General features: G+C 51.5%; 1 protein-coding gene across 1 annotated transcript in view; it reads right to left on the reverse strand.

Annotated features, from left to right (window-relative positions):
• LOC135889397 (zinc finger protein 208-like) overlaps positions 1–20,982 on the reverse strand; it is a 685,678-nt gene that overhangs the window by 159,438 nt on the left and 505,258 nt on the right. Inside the window, 1 exon segment of the mRNA XM_065417266.1 lies at positions 1–529. Coding sequence (XP_065273338.1) covers positions 1–529 — 529 coding nt within the window.

Consider the following 20,982-nt stretch of genomic DNA (forward strand, 5'->3'; position numbering starts at 1 on the left):
TTCTCTCCTGTGTGGATTCTACAATGTGAGATAAGGACTGAGTGCCGACTAAAGCTTTTCCCACATTCAGAGCACGTATAGGGCATCTCTTCTGTATGAATTCTCTGATGTACGATGAGCTTTGAACTATCAATGAAGCATTTCCCACACTCAGAGCATGTGTAGGGCTTTTCTCCTGTGTGGATTTTCTGATGTATAATAAGGCTTGAGCTCTGATTGAAGCTTTTCCCAAACTCAGAGCATCCATAAGTTTTCTCACCTGTGTGCATTCTCCGATGTCTGATAAGGCTTGAGCTCTGATTGAAGCATTTCCCGCACTCAAAGCACGTGTAGGGTTTCTCTCCTGTGTGAATTCTCCTATGTCTGATAACGTGTGAGTGCAGACTAAAGCTTTTCCCGCACTCATGGCATCCATAAGGTTTCTCACCTGTGTGGATTCTCCTATGTCTGATAAGGTTTGAGCTCCGACTGAAGTGTTTCCCACACTCAGAGCATCTGTAAGGTTTCTCACCCGTGTGGATTCTCTGATGTGTGAGAAGGGCAGAGCTCTGATTGAAGCTTTTCCTGCACTCATGGCATGTGTAGTGTGTCTCTTCCAAGTTGATTCTCTCGTGTGTAATAAGGTCTGAGTGGCTACTGAGGTTTTCCGCTGGCCTGTGCTGACTCTCACAGGCTTTTGGTTTTTCTGGGAGTGCACAACTCCTGGAATCATTCCCTTTCGATCTTCCTGATAACATCCCATGGGGTAATACTTGCTCAGTATCTTCCTGCTGGGGTTTCTCCTTGTTCTCACTCACCATCCCAACACCTGATGGGAGACAGAGAGAATCCAGACATAGGTCACTGCCTGCACCGGAGAGAAAGGAAATCTCAGAGAGGGGAATGGAAAAAGGGATGAACAAACCAAAATATGTGCAGGAGAGATCAAACCTATCAGGAGCTGATTATCCCCAAACCTTTCCCCAGAGGAGAGAGGAAGGGATCAGTTCTGGGTCCTCATTGCACCATAACTCTCAGGGGAAAGCGAGATCGGGGAGGGACCTGCTGCCAGTTGTCAGTCAGGGTAGAGGGGAGCCATGAGTGACATCTGCCTAATGATTCCACATCTGCAGGGAACAATCTTGAACTTGGAGAGCTCACAAGGTCTTTGTAGGGCATCCCAAATGTTTCCTGCATTCCCAAACAGTTTTTGACTTGGTTTAACCAATTCCTCACCTGTGCAGGCAGCTCTCAGGAGCACTTTTTTCTCAGAGCCATGGAAGTCTGGGACCCACGGCTCTTCCCCTCGTTCCAGCTGCAAGATCACATCAGGTTTGGAAACTGGAAACCCTACTCCAGGCAAAGAAAACAAGGGAGGTCAGTGGAATTTGTGGGATACTTGTCACAAAGAATAGTCCATGGTTTTAACCCCAGCTCAGTGGGGGAGGGATAGCTCAGTGGTTTGAGCATTGGCCTGCTAAACCCAGGGTTCAATCCTTGAGGGGGCCACTTAGGGATCTGGGGCAAAATCAGTACCTGGTCCTGCTAGTGAAGGCAGGAGACTAGACTCAATGACCTTTCAGGGTCCCTTCCAGCTCTATGAGATAGGTATATCTCCATTTTTTTTTTAAGCAGTAACGTCCCAAGGCCAGCTTCCTTGGCTCAAAGTGGCAGGAGAGTTATTATTATTATAAATCATATGCATTACCATAGTGCCTAAGGGCCAACTAACAGTAGGTCCCCATTGTGCTAGGCAAGGTACAAACAGAGAACAGTAGATGGCCCATGCGCTGAAGAATTTACAGTCTAAATAGACAAGACAGACACAGAATGGGGGAAGGGGTAGAACCCACCAGCAGAGTGAACTATGTGAAGGCAGAGTGACAGATCTGATGAACACAGGCATACATCTTGAGACTATCGTATTTAATGTTATGACTAGGGCCAGTGTTTTCCAGAAATTGCTGCTATTACTGCATTTCCCCCCCAAAATTACTCTTCATTTCTGGAATCACCCTTCATATCTGGAATTTCTGATCAGAGGGTGGGTGGGGCATGCAGGGTCGCAACCCCCAGATTTCTGCCCAGAGACACCTGACTCCTCCCCAGGGTGCAGGGCAGAGGCTCACTGCAGTTGAGACTTGCTGCCAATTTCTTCCCTCCTCATACAAGTCTGGGCTCAGCAAAACCACCGTGGAGCTTCCCCTGGGTAGGAGGGGCACCTGGCAGTGGGACATCAGGCTCCCTCTTCATGCTGAGGAGCGGACGGTGCTCGCACCGGCTCTCGGCTGCATCCACAGCACCTCTCCCCTGCTCATCTCCCCTGCACACAGCTGGTTCATGCCCAGTATCCCCGCACACAGCTGGCTCTAGGCTCTCAATGCACAGTGTCTGGGCCCCACCTCCCCCACACAGCTGGCTCCTGTCCCCTCCCCCCAATGCTGTAAAGGATTATATATTGCTCATATTTGTCAATTACTCTGTTTTCTTTGCCAGCAAACACTGGCCCTAGTTATGACTGTTATCTGTATATTTGAGCCAGCCCTTGAAAGCATGAATACTTCACAGACTATGATGCTGAGATGGGCCAGATGATACCAGGAAGGGTTGAGGGATGGGTTTCCTGTGCAATCTGGTGTCACTAAGGGGTGATGAATGCCAGATCCTAAAGCTGGTTATGCAGATCTCCATCTTTTGAAGCTTTGCCCCATGAAGAAAGGGGAAGGGACTAATTTTACCTCTTTGAGGAAACTGAAGACAGACTTTTTGGGGAGAAACAGCTGAGTTTGAACTGACTGAGGGGGATCTTTTGGGGCTACAAACTGACATGACCTGATAACTAAGAGGTAAGCTTTTAAGGAAGGCTTTAATACACTTCAGAAACAATCAGTGATTCCCAAAAGGACTGATGAGGGGGCAATGGCAAATATGCATTTAGATGCTTTTCTTGTTTTATATCTTTTCTCCAGAAGGCACACTGACACTGTCATGGATCCATAGGATCTGTGCAATGCCCTGGCTTTTAAACAGTCCTTGGGAAGTGCCCCTTGAGTGCACTAGACCCCCAAGGGGTCCCACTCTTCCACAAGGATAGACCATGTAGCTTCAACACCTGAGATTGAGCCTCTGGCTTCAACACTCCTATTTCAACCTGTGAGTGAGCTCTGCCAGCAGGTCCAGCAGAACTACACTCCTGTTCAGAGACTGTTCCTCAGTCAATGCACAGAGCAAGTTTTTGCTGTGACACTGGACAGACTATTAAAACATAGCAGGGTTTATTAGTCAACTAAAACACAGCATTGGAAAGTCCTTAGATTAGCACAGGGAAGCAAAAAGACAATATAGTCCATACTGGCCAATGTCCTTGTGTCATGATGCTGTAGAAAATGCTTTGGTTTCCTTTCACTGTGACTGTTCATTTGTCTTTGCTCCAGTAGAGCTCCCTGCGTCTGCGAGCTCAAAAACATAACGAGTCCATTTATGCTTCACTCAGCCAAGCGGAGATCCTCCCATGGACAGGTGACAATTATTCCCTTGTCTCTGTTGGGTATTCCATTGATGTAGATTGGCCCCAGCCAATCCTTAATGACCCATTCATATCACCCCATGACAGATACATGACAAAACACCTCATGTCTCTTGCTCGTTATGATCATAGCAATACCAATCATAGAGGGAAACTGAGGTGTGTATTGGCATCATACAAGTATCACCAAAATTCCCACCTCTATCACACACACACTGCTCACAGCCCTTGGAGAGAAAGCAAAGCACAGGAACTGGAAGTTAGTCCAGTGAACACAGAAGAGGACAAGCTGCAATCCTCAAACCCTGGTCAAAAAGGAGAGGCATGTGGGTCCCTACCCAGAGAGAGGGGCTGGCTAGAGGCCTGATACCTGAGAGGGCATTCCTTGAGCAGACCGTGGAGGCAGGTCAAAGGCTTAGCTAACCCAAAACTGTGACATTGCAAAAGCACATTTTGGGGAATTAGGAAATCTAGTGACTCAGGTGTAATGGGAGGGAGAATTAAACTTCCTCAATGTGTGGAGGAGGCTGGGGAATTAAACACTAATATTCAGGAACAACGGCCTCTAATTCTTCCGGAGAGAAGAGGAGGAGAATGTAAGAAACAAGAACTGGGCCATGCAACCTCAGGAGGGACAGGCTCAAAGATCCAAGGAGCCTGGAGAGAAGACAGCTTGCGGCTGCTGCAGATGGGGAGAGGGGGGACAAGATTCTCCAAACTCTCACTTCTGTTGACCCTCACCTGATTTTATCATCTATGACCACCATGTCTTGTGGGCAATTTTATACTCACTAGAGGTAAAATGTCATTATCAGAGTATTGCTTATTAGCTTGGAACATGCGTGGAGGGGCAAGGAGGTGATGCAGGTCTACACTACAGCCGGGATCGATGCTCTGAGATCGATCCACCTGTGGTCGATTTAGCGGGTGTAGTAAACACCCGCTAAATCAACTGCGGATCACTCTCCAGTCAACTCCTGTACTCTACCCAGATGAGAAGAGTAAAGTAAGTCGACCCCCTGCAGCGTACACCCTGTGGTAACTCGATCTAAGGTATGCTGACTCCAGCTACTTTATTCACGTAGCTGGAGTTGCGCAGTGTAGGTCGACTGACTGCGGTAGTATAAATGTAGCCAAAGCTTGCTACAGTTAAGGGCCTTATATTAGGTTGAGGCTTTGTGGGAGTAGTTATGCTGAAGTCTGGGATTTACCTGAATAGGCCTAAGGAGAGAATCCCAGGTCAGATATTTTGCACCCTCATTTTGAGAGACTAACGAGGAACCACAAACAGGTGGAATATGCCACAGGATTCTGAAAGAAGGAAGTTTGGGGCGGGCTTTAGCAATTAGGTTGCTATGCAGTATCTCAGCAGTGGGACCGCATTCATATATTGGAATTATTAATAACTAAGTGATGTAAATCATGAGTATTAATGCTTGATACTTAATTATGGACTTCCCAAAGGCCACATATGGGTTGGGGCAGCTATTGACATTATTGTAATCAGAGTAAAGGAGCAGATATGGTATATAGCCATCCTATTACCATAATAAAATGGATAAATTACCTCTCCTTGTGACCATTTTTTCATTTTGTCGGATCCCTGAGACAGTGTAAACTGAAGCAGGGCCTCCCTTCTGATGGTCTCCCTTGCCCCTCGATCTTTGTTTTCAACAGTGTACATAACTTGTAAGTACGCACAGTGCAAGACCCTCTTTACTATACTTATCTTAGTCTAATCGTTATGTGTATTGATCCTTGCCTATGATTTCAATTATAACTGTCTGTATTAAATCAAGTTTCTGTGTGTTTTACCAAATTTCACCTTCTCAATTAACTTTGAGTAGCCATGTACAGGGTAAGCTGTACCCCAATACGTAATCTTATAGGTGTAAAAATTGTACAGGCTACACTAGCACTCTGTGACATCATCAACAAAGTGCCCATTTGTGCCTGTGTAGGGGCCCTGTTATGGGAGGGAGGAATGCAGCAAGGACTCTGGATCGGTGACCAGGGTCGCTGTGCATAGAGTTGGGGACATTATATGGGGAGGAGGGTAATGAGTGGGAAAGGGAGGTCAACAGTTAAAATAATAATATTTGGGGGGGAAATGTATAATGAAGCGAAACTGAACAGAAATAAAACTGGAGTGTAGGCTCTAAAGCTTGGGTAGGGATTCAGGGTTAAAGGTCTGGGATCCCCCACAGCTCCAGATCCCTAAACCTCTCCTCCCTCCCACTGACCCACCCAGACCACTTCCTGGGTGCCCTTCCTCCACACTCCCCTTCCCTTCTTCCCATTACTCTCAGCCGGCACCACCTCCTGGCACCTTGGGAACTTCTTATGTTCCCTCCTCATCTCTCACTACCTCATCCCTCCCTGCTGCTTCTTAGCTCTAATCCTGCACACACCCTCCCCATGTCCTGGCACCCCAGAATTATCTACTCCCCCCTTCTCCTCCCCTCCCACAGCTCTGTTCTCCCTTCACCCGTGGGGTCCTGAATGTCAACATTATACACTCTCCTATCAAAAACAACAAGGATTCCAGTGGTGGCACCTTAAAGACTAACAGATTTATTTGGGCATCAGCTTTCGTGGGTAAAAAACTTCACTTCTTCAGATGCATCTCCTATCAAAAGAGAAGCTCATCTGACTGTCACACAAGCCATGCATGAATCATACACCTATTTACTTAATTTAGAATTCTACAGGCGGCATATTTTCCTATTAAAATGAGGAAAAGGCATGAAAGCTACAGTTATTAATGTAGTTACTAATGTAGCCAATTCAATGCAATTTTAAAATGACAGCACCAAAAAGGCACATGTCCAAAAATGATACTAGTGTATGGGAGATAAGGCAAATAAGGGTGGGCAAGGAAACTTGTCAAAACTTGTATGACGAATAAAGGTATAAAGTTATTACTACTCAGGTTCTTTAGAGACCTCATAGCTTCTAATAACTGAGGGGACAGGACTCCTTACCCAGCAAGACCACCGTCTCATAGTTCTCCTGCATGACGTCTCTGTAGAGGGCTTTCTGAACAGGGTCCAGCAGAGCCCATTCCTCCTTGGTGAAATACACAGCCACCTCCTCGAAAGTCACCGGCCCCTGAAAGAGAAAGAGTCCAAAACTCAGTACCTGCTGCCCCACTCACAACCCCACTATTCACGGAACAGCAGCACCAGGTAAATGGAAGCTCCATGAGGCACATGTTAACAGAGTCCCACCCCTCCTTGCCTAGAGCACCCAGGAGACATCAGAGGGTAGAAAGAGAGAACCTTTGTGTCTCCCAGCTGACAGACGGAGGCAGGGTCATCACATTTATCACATACCTACTAGTCAGAGCTTGATATAGGAGATGGGGCTGTCTCTGGACCCCGCTGGTAGCTCCCTGGTAGGAATCCCAACACTCTCCAAATAAAATATATGGAAGAAAGTGGAAGTCAATAGTAAAGAATATAAGTTAGAAGGTCAGAATTGTAGAAAGTTGGTAAGGGAAGCTATCAGAAATCAATGATCAACCGATGAAAATAAGAAGGAAGTTTTAAAAAGTACATTAAGTACAAAATTAATCCTAACAATGGTAGTGGTAAATTACTAGATGGAAATGGCAGAATTATCAAAAATAATGCAGAAGAGGTAAAAGTGTTCAATAAATATTTCTGTCCTGGATTTGGAGAAAAACAGATGATGTAACTCATATCATAAGATGTTGATGCCGACACTCTTTCCATTCCAACAGTAACTCACGAGGACGTTAAACAGAAGCTATTAAAGTTAGATGTGTTTAAATCAGTGGGTCCAGATAACTAGAGTTTTGAAAGACCTGGTGGAGGAGCGTGGTGGACTGTTAATGTTGATTTTAATTAGGACTTGGAACACTGGGGAAATTTCATAAGACTGGAATAAAGCTAATGCTGTGCCAATATTTAAAAAGTATAAAAGAAATGACGCAGCTAATTACAAGAGTGTTAGTCTGAAATCGATACTGGGCAAGAGAATGGAGCACCCGATACTGGATTTCATTAATAAAGAATTAAAGGAGGGTAATATAATTAGTACCCATTAAAAAGGTTTAGACATAATAGATCCTATCAAACTAACAAGATATCCTTATTGGATGAGATCAAAAGTTTGGTTGTAGCTAATGTTATTGATGTAATATACCTAGACTTCTGTAAGGCATATGACTAGGTTCAGCAGAATATTTTGACTAAAAAACTAGAATGATACAAAATAAACACGGCATACATTAAATAGATTAAAAACTGTGATTGTAAATGGGGAACCGTGGTCGAGTGGATTTCTTTCTAGCGGGTTCCCGCAAGGATTGGATCTTGGCCCTGTGCTATTTCACATTCTTAACAATGACCTAGAAGAGAATATAAAATCATCACTGATAAAGTTTGCAGTTGCCACAAAGATTGGGGGTGGTGGTAACTAATGAAGTGTCAATAGATTTAGGCTCCAGCACTGGGCATCTGGGAAGCTTTGCCAGCCCTTGTTAGAGGGCTATTTCCTGTTCCACAAAGAGGGGAAGTTCCATTCCCAACTCCTGTGCCTTGAAATTAGGCCCTATCTGACACTACACCTCATATTCAGTATAGTGGTATGATTATAATAGGATTAGGTCATAATTATGATGCATTAGGTGCAAGATGCGTCATGTGTGGTGTTATTGTTAAAGTTATGATTTGCTGAATAGGATTATCCTATTTGTGTGCATAGATCATGTTGGTATCTAAAGTTATGAATATTGACTTATGTATCTGTATTTCAAATGTGTTTACTCTGGGTAACACCCACAACTAGCCTTTCAGGTACAACAATGAAGAAGCCAGACAGTGCTGATGGCTCATCAACAAAGACAATGGGCCATGGAAGAGCTTAACCTTCCTGTGAATGTTTCAGCCAGCCTATGAGTCATGGCTACTATGACTCAGCAGGGCATGCTAGGGCATGTGACCAGACCACATGACAATGAACTCCATTTTGGTACCTGTATTTTTCAACAAACTGGACTGGGAACTTAGTTTAGAACAAAGGGTTCCTGCTATATGGAAAAGCTACATAAGGTGGGGTGTGTCATCCAGTGGCGTAGCCAGCTTCTAAGAGGAGGGGGAGCAAACATAAAAAAGGCGCCCCCCCTTGGCTCCTCCTCTGGCCACGCCCCCTTGGCTCCTCCTCCGGCTGCATCACCCCTCCCCCCCCGGCTCCTCCGGCCCTGCCGTGCCACCCCCGTGCCCCCTCCTCGCTCCTCCGGCCGCGGCTGCCGGCTGCCATGCTGCGCCCCCCCCTCCTCCAGCCGTGCCCGCCGCCCCCCCATGGCTGCCGGCCGCACTGCGGAGGTGGGCAACTGAGAGGGGGAAAGCGGTGGGCAGCAGGAGAAGGAGCTGACTAGACCCACGCTCTCCCCAGACCACCGTGAGGGAAGAGAGAGAAGCCGCCGCCACCTCCCAGCATGGACCTAGCAAACTCCCCCAGCAGCCACCGCAGGACGGCGGCAGGGTGGCTGCCCCCCTCGCCCACCCTGGGAGCGGCCCGGAGAGCCTGCGGAACGGCTATGTGAAGAGCTGCGTGACCCCCCTGAGGCAGGACCCCCCCAGGGGCTTCCTCTCCCTGCTGCTGCTCCCCGCCGCCTCCCCCAGGGCTCTGCTCAGCCTGGGCGCCCTGGCCGCCTTTGTCCTCTCACTCCTGCTCTCCTACAGCCGGAGCAGCCCCTGGGGCCAGCAGGGCGAGAGCAGCTGGCGGGGCCCCTCGGCGCTGCACACCCTGCTGGGACTGTCCCACTGCCTCAGCCCCCTCTTCAGCATCGCCTGTGCCTTCTTCCTTACCTGCTACCTGGCCCGGGACAAGCACGAGGAGCCCGGCAGCAGCGGCAGTCTGCGTCCCCCCTCGCTGCTCCGGCCATGCCCGCTGCCCCCCCATGGATGCCGGCCGCGCTGCGGGCCACCAGCCTGCGCCCCTCCCCTCGCTCCTCTGGCCTGGGACAAGCACGAGGAGCCTGGCGGCGGCAGCAGCAGCCTGCGGGCCGCCAGCCTGCGCCCCCCCTCGCTGCTCCAGCCGCAGTTGCCGGGCCGCACTGCAGGCCGCATGCCGTACCACCTCCTTGCTCCTCTGGCCGCGGCTGCCGGGCCGCGCTGCAGGCCGCATGCCATGTCCCCCCTCGCTCCTCCGGCCGCTTTTGGAAAGGCGGGGGAAGCGGCTGCTTCCCCTGCACCCCGCTAGCTACGCTACTGGTGTCATCATCTCTTGGCCTCATTCCCCAGACAAGAGAACTCCTGGAAGCACCTGAGGAACAAAGACTGAACTGGGGGAAGTGTTGGTCCCAGGGTAAAGGGATTTCTAGCTTGTGTATGGAAACTTGGTGGACTGCTTCTATCATCAGTCAGGGTGAGAAATTGCTAATTCAAATTTTACCCATCTAGTATGTTAGGCTTGGTTTGAGTTTTTGGTTATTTGCTAAGTAATCTGCTTTGATCTGTTTGCTACCACTTATCGCTGGGAAACTGGCTGTTGTCTTCTATCTGTCCTTGAGTGGCTTAGGTAAAGCACTCAGGTAGCTTAGTTGGATGCATGGCGCCACCTGCTATCCTGTTGGGTGATAACAAGGCTAAATCTCCAGCAAAGCAGTGTGAAAAGGGCCAGCCCAGCTTGAGGGTTAGAGGGCACAGCAGTTCCCAGAAGCCCCCCAGACTGCACCCTGGGGTGACAACCCATCACACCCTAGATTACACAAGTCTCAGCAGGTTTGTCACATCCAGTCCCCTCCCTTTCTCCACCCGAGATATTTCCTGCCTCCCACCACTTCTAGCAGCTCCCACCCTCCTATGCATTTACTGCTCCTCTCCCTCCAAGCAGAACCCACCACTAGCTCCCTGATAAGCCCTTACCTGAGCCAGCTCCATTGCAGCCATTTCCTTCCCCTTGGGAGGATGGGATGATCTGGAGCAAAACGTGGACGTTATTCTGTAGCCTGCCAGGGCGAGAAGGGCAATTTGAGAGAATTCAGACGGGGTTTTTGTCCATTCCACACGTCGATTCCCCCCAGGATTTCCCCCTGCTAATGGACATTCTAGGTTCTGCCATACTGTGAAGCACAGAGTGACCTTATTCCAGTACAGGCCTAGCCCCCTCGCACCAGGGTGTAACCCTCTGAGACATAGTGAAACCCTCCCAGTAGCAGAGTCTCTCTGTTACACTTATCGAGTTTGCGGATGATACCAAGCTGGGAGGGGCTGCAACTGCTTTGGAGGATAGAATTGAAATTCAAAATGATCTGGACAAACTGGAGAAATGGTCTGAAGTATATAGGATGAAATTCAATAAGGACAAATCAAAGTACTTCACTTGGGAAGGAACAATCCGTTGCACACATACAAAATGGGAAATGACTGCCTAGGAAGGAGTGCTGCGGAAAGGGATCTGGGGGTCATAGTGGATCACAAGCTAAATATGAGTCAACAGTGTTACACTATTGCAAAAAAAGCAAGTATCATTCTGGGATGTCTTAGCAGGAGTATTATAAGCAGGACAAGAGAAGTAATTCTTCCGCTCTACTCCACGCTGATTAGGTCTCAACTGGAATAGTGTGTCCAGTTCTGGGCGCCACATTTCAGGAAAGATGTGGACAAATTGGAGAAAGTCCAGAGAAGAGCAACAAAAATGATTAAAGGTCTAGAAAACATGACTGTGACAGGGCAGCCCCGCCCCGCACTAGCCCCGGCAGCGTCAGACCAGTAGCTCTGGTGGTAGAAGTCCCGCCCTGCTCGTACTGGGCATGCTCCAAATGCTCTGGGCATATAAAAGGAGGAAACTCAGCTCAGTCTGGGCTGGTGGCCGCAGGGGAAGTACCTAACTGGGAAGCTCCTGTGGAGGACCAGCCATCACCCTTGACGTTGCTGGGAACTGAAGCTTCCCCTGGCCAGCATGAAGCCCTACTGCGGGAGGAGCCTGAGGCGGCGACGGACCCAGAGACCCGCGGAGATCCTGGAGATTCATGGGAGACCCCAACTCTCAAGATGGTAGGAAGCTACCCGGGAGGGGTGACAGACTGGTACCTTGCCGCCGGTAAGCCTCAGCGTGTTTCGGTAGGATCTCCCCGCTGAGCCAGTGGCAAGGCCCTACGGCGGTGTAACCAGGGGCAACTCTATGGACTCCGGCCACTAGGCCGTGCCGCCCTGTAACCAGGGGCAACTCTATGGACTCCGGCCGCTAGGCCGTGCCGCCCTGTAACCAGGAGCAACTCTATGGACTCCAGCCGCTAGGCCGTGCTGCCCTGTAACCAGGGGCAACTCTATGGACTCCGGCCGCTAGGCCGTGCTGCCCTGTAACCAGGGACAAGCCTATGGACTTGGGCCACTAGGCTGTGTTACCCTATAACCAGGGGCAATTCTGGGGACTTCGGCCACTAGGCCGTGTTGCCCTGCAACGAGGGGCGTGAACCCTCACACGTGGTGGAGAATGCAGGCAGCGATTCGGGCCTGTTGAAAGGTCCAGCATAAGGAAGTTAAACCGTGGGAACCCCGCCAAGCCTCATGATGGAGACAGAGAAGCTCCTAAAGTGGATGCTGGAAAAGCAGCAGGAGCAGGCGGCTCAACAGCAGCAACAGGTGCAGATGATGCAGCAGATGGCCAGCCAGCAGCAGCTGCTGATAACCCAGCACCAAGAGCACCAGCAGCAGCTCTCCGGGAATTAGCGGTTCAGCAGCAGACACAACAAGAGCGCCTGGTGCAGCAGATGGCCACCTTGTTACGCCCAGCGGGAGCCGCAGCCGCCATACCTGCGGGGACCGGACCCAGGGAGATTTTGGGCAAACTGCTGGTATGCCTCACTAAGATGGGGCCAGAAGACGACCCAGAGGCTTTCTTAGTGACGTTTGAATGGGTAGCGACTGCCACCAGGTGGCCCCCAGAACATTGGACCACCTACTAGCCCCCTATCTGACGGGACAGACCCAGGCCACCTATCGTAGCCTCGATCCCCGGGAGGCCCTAGAGTACCCCAGAGTGAAGGCGGCCATATGGGACCATACCGGTATTAGCCCAGAGACCTATCGCCAACGCCTCTGCAAGGAACAGTACCCCGCTGGGGCCTGGCCCCGGGCAGTGGCCCAATGCATCCGAGACCATTGTTGGAAATGGTTGAACCCAGAAGGCTTGATGGGGCCACAAGTAGTGGAGATGGTGGCACTGGAACAGTTCACTCAGATCCTGCCCCCGGGAGGAAGGGCCTGGGTACGTCGGCATCGACCGGCGACCTTGTCGGCGGCGGTGGCCTTGATGGAGGACTACTTGTCCGCTGAGGGGGCCAAGGTGCCGACCCGGGTAGCAAGAAATTCCAGTCGAAAGGGTGGGCTAGGAAAAGGGAATCCCCAAGGGTCGGGACCACAGGAACCGTCGACAGGCGCCCGCCGCACACCTCAAAAACTCCCCGAACTCAGAGCCAAGGCCTCCTGGGCACCGATCCGAAGGGACCAACAACCCCGAGAGCAAGGGAGCCCCCTGGGCAGAGGCCCAGGACCCGCCGAGGCCCGAGGGGGTGCTGGGAGTGCGGACAGGAAGGGCATTTTCGTCAGGATTGCCCATTCATGGACTGCAACTACGGACAAGCCTGGGTCGCCGGACGAAGGGCTTGGAAGAGAGGAACAGGAAAGCTGGTGGTCCCTGTCCGGGTCGAGGGGACCCTCACGAACGCCCTCGTGGACTCGGGGTGTAGTCAGACCCTCATACGGGAGGGGCTGGTCCCGGACCTCAGTCTCTCAGGCCCCCCGATCCACTTACAATGTGTACATGGGGACATCCGCTCTAACCCCCACGGCTAGAAGTATGCCACCGGGAGGAGGGCCTCCAGGTGGGAGTGGCCCCCAGGTTAACCTACTCGGTGGTACTGGGGCGAGACTGGCCAGGCTTCGGGGAGGTTCTCCAGAAGTACCAACCACCCGACCCACGAACGGACGGGCTTAGGCCTCCGAGAGCGGGGCTGCTCGGACGCATGCCAAGGATTGACCCCGGAGAAGGGACCTTGGCACCAGAGGAGTCCCCCGCGACTCGTCCCACAGCCAGGCCCCGTTCGGTGGAAGATGCCCAGGCAGAACTGGAGCGGGACGTGGACTTTGTACAGGAGCAGAGGGAGGACCCGACCCTAAGTAGAGCCTGGGAACAAGCCACCAGCCGGACCCCGATGGAGACCCGACTCTGCGACCCCCACAGGGCCCCCGCTTTGAGATATGGTGGGATTGCCTATATCGGATAGCCCAGGAACCCCAAACCCAGGAGACGTTCTGCCAGCTATTGGTTCCCTGGAGGCTGCGGCAAGGCCTCCTACAACTAGACCATGCAAACCCCAGGGCAGGACACTTGGGGCAGGAGAAGACACTCCAGAGGGCGGCTCGCCGGTTCTTCTAGCCGGGCATACACCGAGAGGTTCGGGACTATTGCGCATCTTTCCCGGAATGCCAGCTGGCGGGACTGAAAGGGGTAGCCTAGGCACCCCTGGTACCCATGCCGATAGTCGGCGTACCCTTCGAGCGGATTGGGCTGGACCTAGTCGGCCCCCTTGAAAGAAGCAAGACAAGGAATCGCTTCATCCTAGTGATTGTGGACTACGCAACACGCTACCCTGAAGCCGTTCCCCTAAAAACAGCGCCAGCGCCGGCAATTGCTAATGAACTAGTGAAGATTTTTGCTAGGGTCGGGATACCGGTGGAAATCCTGACAGACCAGGGCACGAATGTGTCCTCCAAACTGATAGTCAAACTGTGTCGCCTCCTCCACATACGAACGCTCCGGATGTCAGTTTACCATCCTCAGACAAATGGCCTGGTGGAATGTTTCAATGGCACCCTAAAATCTATGCTACGGAAGTTCGTGGAGGAGGACCCTATGCATTGGGATACTCTGTTGCCAGCCCTGTTGTTCGCCATAAGGGTGGTACCCCAGGCCTCAACGGGGTTCTCATCCTTTGAACTCCTGTACGGGAAGCAGCCCAGGGGGATCTTGGACCTCCTGAAGGAGGAGTGGGAAGCCCAGGAGACGCGAGTTCTCGGGAGTTGGGCCGGTGGACTACGAGGTCCGACTATCGGGGCAACGGAGGGAGATGCGTGTCTACCATGTGAATCTTCTGAAGGCCTGGAAGACCAGGGAAGCCCTGCTCATCGGCCTGTCCACCCCAGAATCGGAACTCCGGCCCCTAGTAGGGGACCCACCAGACCCAAGGCCGGTGACGCTAGGGTCGGGCCTCACCTCCGTACAGCGAGAACAACTACAACAACTGGTGGAGGAATTCCCTGATGTCTTAGCCGCCCGCCCAGGACGAATGACTCTGATAAGTCATCACATCGCCACCACCCCCGGTCAGAAGGTGAGAGACAACCACCGACCGTTGCCCCGGAAAATGTGGGATACGGTCCGACAGGAGCTAGAGACAATGCTGGAGATGGGGGTCGTGGAAGAATCGACGAGTGAGTGGCGCAGCCCCATCATCCTAGCCCCAAAGCCAGATGGGACTACCCGGTTTTGCATTGACTTCTGAAAGGTCAATGCCATCTCCCGCTTCGACGCATACCCGATGCCGCGGGTGGACGAACTGCTGGAATGGCTCAGGGGAGCGAGGTACTTGTCAACCATAGATCTAACCGAGGGATACTGGCAGATCCCCCTCACACCAAACTCCTGGGAGAAGACGGCCTTTCCAACACTTTTCGGCCTCTTCCAATTTATAACCATGCCGTTCGGGCTACACGGAGCTGCTGCTACATTCCAGCGCTTGATGAATAAGGTCTTACAACCCCATGACCAGCATATATAGATGACATCGTAGTCTACAGTAACAACTGGGAGGACCACCTATGCCATCTGGTGGGGGTGTTACAAGCCCTTAGAGCAGCCGGCCTCACAGCTAACCCAGCAAAGTGTCACCTTGGGCAAGAAGAGGTAACCTACCTTAGATATACAGTGGCGGGGGGGGGGGGGGGAGAGAACTGACACCTCTAATCAGCAAAGTGCAAGCTCTCAAAGACTTTATACAATCTCTCCTGGGAGTGCCCCCTTTCATGGGCTGGGCCTAGTTTTAGCTTTTGACAAGCATGACCCCGGGGGCTCTGAGACTGGGCCTTCTTGCCTCAGCACACGTGGTTTCTTTCTGTGGCTCCCCAGTGAGTCCAAATAAGTAGATACTCCTGATAGAGACTGTGAACATAAGAACGGCCCACTGCATCAGACCAGTGGTCCATCTAGCTCAGTGGCCATGCCAGATGCTTCAGAGGGAATGAACAGAACAGGTAATCATCAAGTGATCCATCCTCTGTCACCCATTCCCAGCTTCTGGCACACATTAGCTAAAGACACCATCCCTGCCCATCCTGCCTGTGACACTGGCAGATGAGGTGTTAGCTCTTGCAAAAGCCTCCATGTCTTAATTGAACATGGACAAACGCATAGCTGGAATCAGTCTGGCTTTCCTGGGTTAGTATTGTTAAAAAAGGTATTAGAATTATTAGAATGTGTTTAGACTTTATTGAATGCTTTATTGAGTTGCTGCCTGGATTAATATCTGACTAGTTGCATTGTGAGCCTCTGTGGCTATGTAAATCACCAGAGAGGAGAGAGACTTTACCTAGGTGAAGTGCTGATTGGCAACAGAATGCATTACATCCTGCCTTGCAGGAAAGGTCCATCAACACCAGATAGACTATTATGGGATGTTAAAGAAGACAAAAGACTGTTGTTGTGCTCTTGACCTCCCATTAGCTGAGCTTGCAGCTCAGAGCACATGGCAGGAAGGGGATAAAAAAACCCATACAGAACTAACTGATTATCTGTATGCTGCTTGGACTCTGGGGGGCAACGTTTCTAGGCATAAGCAAGAGATCCCCAGCTGCTTAGCCAGGGTTAGTCCTAAATAATATGTAGGGCTTGCTTATTATAGAAGCTTGTATTACCTTTTGAAATTTAAGACTGTAACTCGTCTGTATCTGCTTTAACCTGCTTTAATTTTTTAAACAATTCTCGTTTCCTTTTAAATAAATCTTAATACAGGTTATTACAGGACTGGCTACAAGTGTTGTCTTTGTTGTGAGATCTAAGATTCAATTCACCTAAGGAAGTGACTGGTTCTTTGGGACTGGCAGTAACCTGAACATTGCTGTGATTCGTGGTGTAAGGCAGTAGTTCTCAACCAGGGGCCTGGGGCCCCCTGGGGGGCCACGAGCAGTTACCAGGTGGGCTGCCAAGCAAGACCAGCATTAGACTCACCGAGGCCCAGGGCAGAAAGCTGAAGTCCCAGCACATGGGGCTGAAGTGCAGGGCCCTGAGTCCCACCACCAGGGGCTGAAGCCAAAGCCTAAGTAATGTAGCTTTGTGGGGGCCCCTGTGGCATGGGGCCCCAGGCAGTTGCCCTGCTTGCTACCCCCTAACACCAGCCCTGGCTTTTGTATGCAGAAAACCAGTTATTGAGGCCCATGTGGGCCATGGAGTTTTTATAGCATGTTGGGGGGGAGGGGCTCAGAAAGAAAAAGGTTGAGAACCCCTGGTGTAAGGGACCATCTGTCACAAAGGTGAGCTCACCTGCCTGGTGAGATATATGGGATGACCCAAAGGGGCTGTCTGTGATTCCATGTTAATGCTGTTACAGTGCCTGCAGCGTTTACACTGGGTACTTGGTTGGTGAAATCTACATATAGACCTCACAACCAATTTGGGGTTTGTTCCCTGCTTCTTACCAGTCTGCCTGAGGCTGGTGCTCATGCTCTCGAGTCACTGAAGACAGCGTTACAGAGACTTACGGGCACAACGCCACCAGCAGCAATTGGCAGCAATGCAGAGCAGGCTTTACAGTGACACAGTGTGGGCCAAATGGTCTATGGACTCAGTCAAGCCCCAGTTCTCCTCCAGTGCACATCAGCATCCCGGCAACCTTCAAGGAGGGTCAAGGCTGCCACTCCTTCAGTGATGATGGATCTCCAGCATAGCATCACCTGCGTCCCATGACCCTCCTTGTTTCCTGAGACAGAGGTGAGTGATATAGGGTGCACAACGGATCCTGGGGGGGTAGGGAAAGGGATAACAAAACACACCTTCTGGGGGGTCACCCCTCAGGAAGTGAAGGTGACACGCATTGTGGTGGCAGTAAAGGGGGAAGGAAGGGAGGGAGTGGGAGCAGCATCTTCAAGGGCAATGCTGCCAGTGGGTCGCCCCACATCAGGCATGGGGCTGATAGGGGGCCATTCCCTGGGTCTGGGTGCCTGTGAAGGGCTATATAAACCCCACACTGGCACAGAAGGGGTTACACTGCTGATTTAGTCTGGACTGGCCCAGCCCCTCCACACCCGCAAACCATGCCAGGACTGAAGCAGGAGTTAACAGACGAGACCTACTCTACTGAGAGGGAGTCCACCCTGGGAAGGGAACCATCTGTGGAGCATCTCCAGCCCCAAAGAGAGGGCTGGAAGCATTTGGGGCTCTGGCCTTCACTGAGGGAGGGTGGGGATCCTCGGCACTCAAAGGGGGAGCAGGCTGAAACTTCCACTGGAGACCCAGTAAACTTTGAAGGGGACTGAGATGCTCCCAGGGCCCCCAGAGGTAAAAGGGGCCCTTCTCCTGATGGGATCTGTCCACAGTCCCCCCTACTTCTTTTCTTTCATTACTTTATTTATCCTTGTTTGCCGACAGTCGGTTCTTTTGCTGTTTCACCTGGTACCCCGAGAGAAGAAGAAAGTGCCTCGAGGCCTCAGCCAGAGGGTTGAACCCTGACACACTAGAACGACATGCCCCTGTAGCACTCCTGGGGCAGGGGGAAATTGGACTCAGAGGTGCACCCCAGAAGGCCTGAGGCCCAGCAGTTGGGCACCAGTTGATGGGCTGGATGGCCTCTCACTGGGGGCTGCCAGCAGCCTGGCACATGGAGTAGATAAAGGGTGGTCTGGGGAGCAGGAAGCAGGGCAGCGTCCCAGACAGCACTCCGAGAAGGGAAATGGAGAGGGGACGAGGGGCACTGCAGTGAACTCAGCACCTGTCCTGAAGGCCATTGGCAGAAAGTTGTCCTCTCCATTCACACAGGCAGCAAAGCCCTGGGCAAGGCAACTTTCAGAAGCAAAGAGAAGGGGATAGAGCTTAGAGGTTCTCTGCCAGTCGGGAAGGGGTAGCAGCGAGGGAAGACTGGCAGCTGAGAGTTGGAAGGGTGAAGAGGTTTGGGGTATGGTGGGGGCAGAAGCAGCTGGTACTGGGTAACCTGGGACTGTGCAGTCTCCACAGGGGACATTTGCTCCTCCTGTGCTCCTTCCACACCCTCTTGCGAGTAGAGAATGACCACCCTGTCCCCACCCCCAGAGGCAGCCATGTCTCAGGACTCTCCCAAGTTGCACCCACTAACTCTCTTCCCATTTGGGGTATAGCTCAGGGCAACAATTTCCCACCAAGATGAACCCAGCTGGCTGCTGGCTGTTCTGGTGCCACAGGGGCTTCTGGTGGGTGAAAGGCAGAACTGCAACACTTCTTGGGCAGAATGTATCTTCTTCATGCAAAAAAAAAAAAAAAAAAAGAAAGAAAGAAAAATTCTGCACTGGACGTGAATTCTGTGCATACGCAGTGGCGCAGAATTCCCACATGAGTAACTCACACCCGGCACAAACATAACCTGCTCACTCCCATATCTTCTCCCTATGTCTCTGAGACCCAGAGCTGCTGCTGCTGTCATTAATGCACACAGGCTTTCACTCCCGTTAGTGCTGGCAAGACCCCAATCCAGAGACAGGACTGAACCCTTATTTTCCCATCACATGGGACAGTCTCAGCTGAGGAGGAGGTGAGAGTGGGAGGGGGTACAAAGGGGAAAGAGTTGTTGTAGCCATGTTGGTCCCAGGATATCAAAGAGAGGGATTTTTAATTGGTCCTAAAAGAAATTACCTCACCCACCTTGTCTCTCCAAGAAATCGGAAAGTGGCAGAAGGAAACAAACAGGAAGACAGAGGTCAGGACTCTAAACCAAACATTTTCAAGCCCCTGGAAGAAACTACATTTCCCTTCTGCCCCTAGGTATGTTTGTGTCCTATATGAGGGACCACCCCATTCCTCTCACAGCAGCAAGGGCAGACTGCAGCCAGCCCCAGATGGTCCTTCCCCATCCTGGGATGTGTGTTGTGAGGAAGTTTGGGTGTGGTGGGTGCACGGGCTGGGTCCCCAGACAGCTAGACCCATCTGCAGACTGGAAAACCAGGGCAAGTCCAGCACAGCATGGGCAGGGGTAGCAGTTCTGGAGCTGGGCCTCTGCCCCCTCTAGGTCCCATGGCAGATGGCTCTGGCAGCATCAAGTGCAGGGGAAGGTTAGGGTAGTGTCTGAGATCGGGGTGAGGATTGTGGGGCGGGGGAGGGTCCATGCCCAGGAATGGGGGATGGAATTCACCTCCCCACCCCTCTGCAGAGCCCAGCAACTAGGGATTTATCCAGTGAAGTGGGTGACTTTGAGCCAGCCACTGAAAGATCCTTGTGTCTTAGGTTCCACACTGGCCATAGGCGTTTACTAGTACTCCCTCCCCAGACTCCCGGGGACAGCCAGGGATATAATTAGTGGGTTATGGGAATTGTAAAATGAGAATTCATTAAGAACTAGGATATGTGTGTGTGTTGTTAGATCCCTAGACACCCACCAATCCCCGTCCTTCTTCCAATGAGCTATAAATATCTAAGACGGGGTGGCCAACTTGTGGCTCTGGAGCCACGTGCGGCTCTTCAGACGGTAATATGCGGTTCCATGTATAGGCACTGACTTCGGGGCTGGTGCCAACTTTCCAATGTGCTGGGGGATGCTCACAACTCAATCCCTGGCTCTGCTGCAGGCCCTGCCCCCACTCCACCCCTTCCCGCCCCCTCCCCTGAGCCTGCAGTGCCCTCGCTCCTCCCCAGAGGAGGGAGGGGGAGGCGCTGATCAGCAGGGCTGCCGGTGGGCAGGAGGTGCTGGGAGCAGGGCGGGGGAGCTGATGGGGGGCGGCTGACATATTACTGTGGCTCTTTGGCAATGTACATTGGTAAATTCTGGCTCCTTCTCAGGCTCAGGTTGGCCACCCCTGATCTAAGAGATTCTGCTACAGATCCTGCAGTGAGTTTCTGCTCCTCCCACTTTCTATAGCAGCACTTTTAAGAACAGGCCAGGGAAACATGTAAATTCTTTGAACCAAATTCCGGAAGCTGCTCAGCATGCACATGTCGATATAATCTCATCTGGAACTTTATACAGTAAAATGCCTTAGTCATAGCCCTCTGGCGACTGCCTGGTGTCACTACAGGACAGAATTAAGTGGGGGCCTTAGGCTTGAATTTCCATCCCCTAACATATTCTGATTGCTGTTAATTTCAATAGATTATATCGATATTTATTTTTAAGCCCTTTTTTAATGTTTACAATTTCAATGTTCAGAGCTGTGGGAAGTTATGGGGATGGTCAGACAACAATTATTTAATTACAGTAAATGTTGAGAGTC

This window comes from Emys orbicularis, chromosome 15 (genome assembly GCF_028017835.1).
Source record: "Emys orbicularis isolate rEmyOrb1 chromosome 15, rEmyOrb1.hap1, whole genome shotgun sequence".
Lineage (NCBI taxonomy): Eukaryota > Metazoa > Chordata > Testudines > Emydidae > Emys > Emys orbicularis.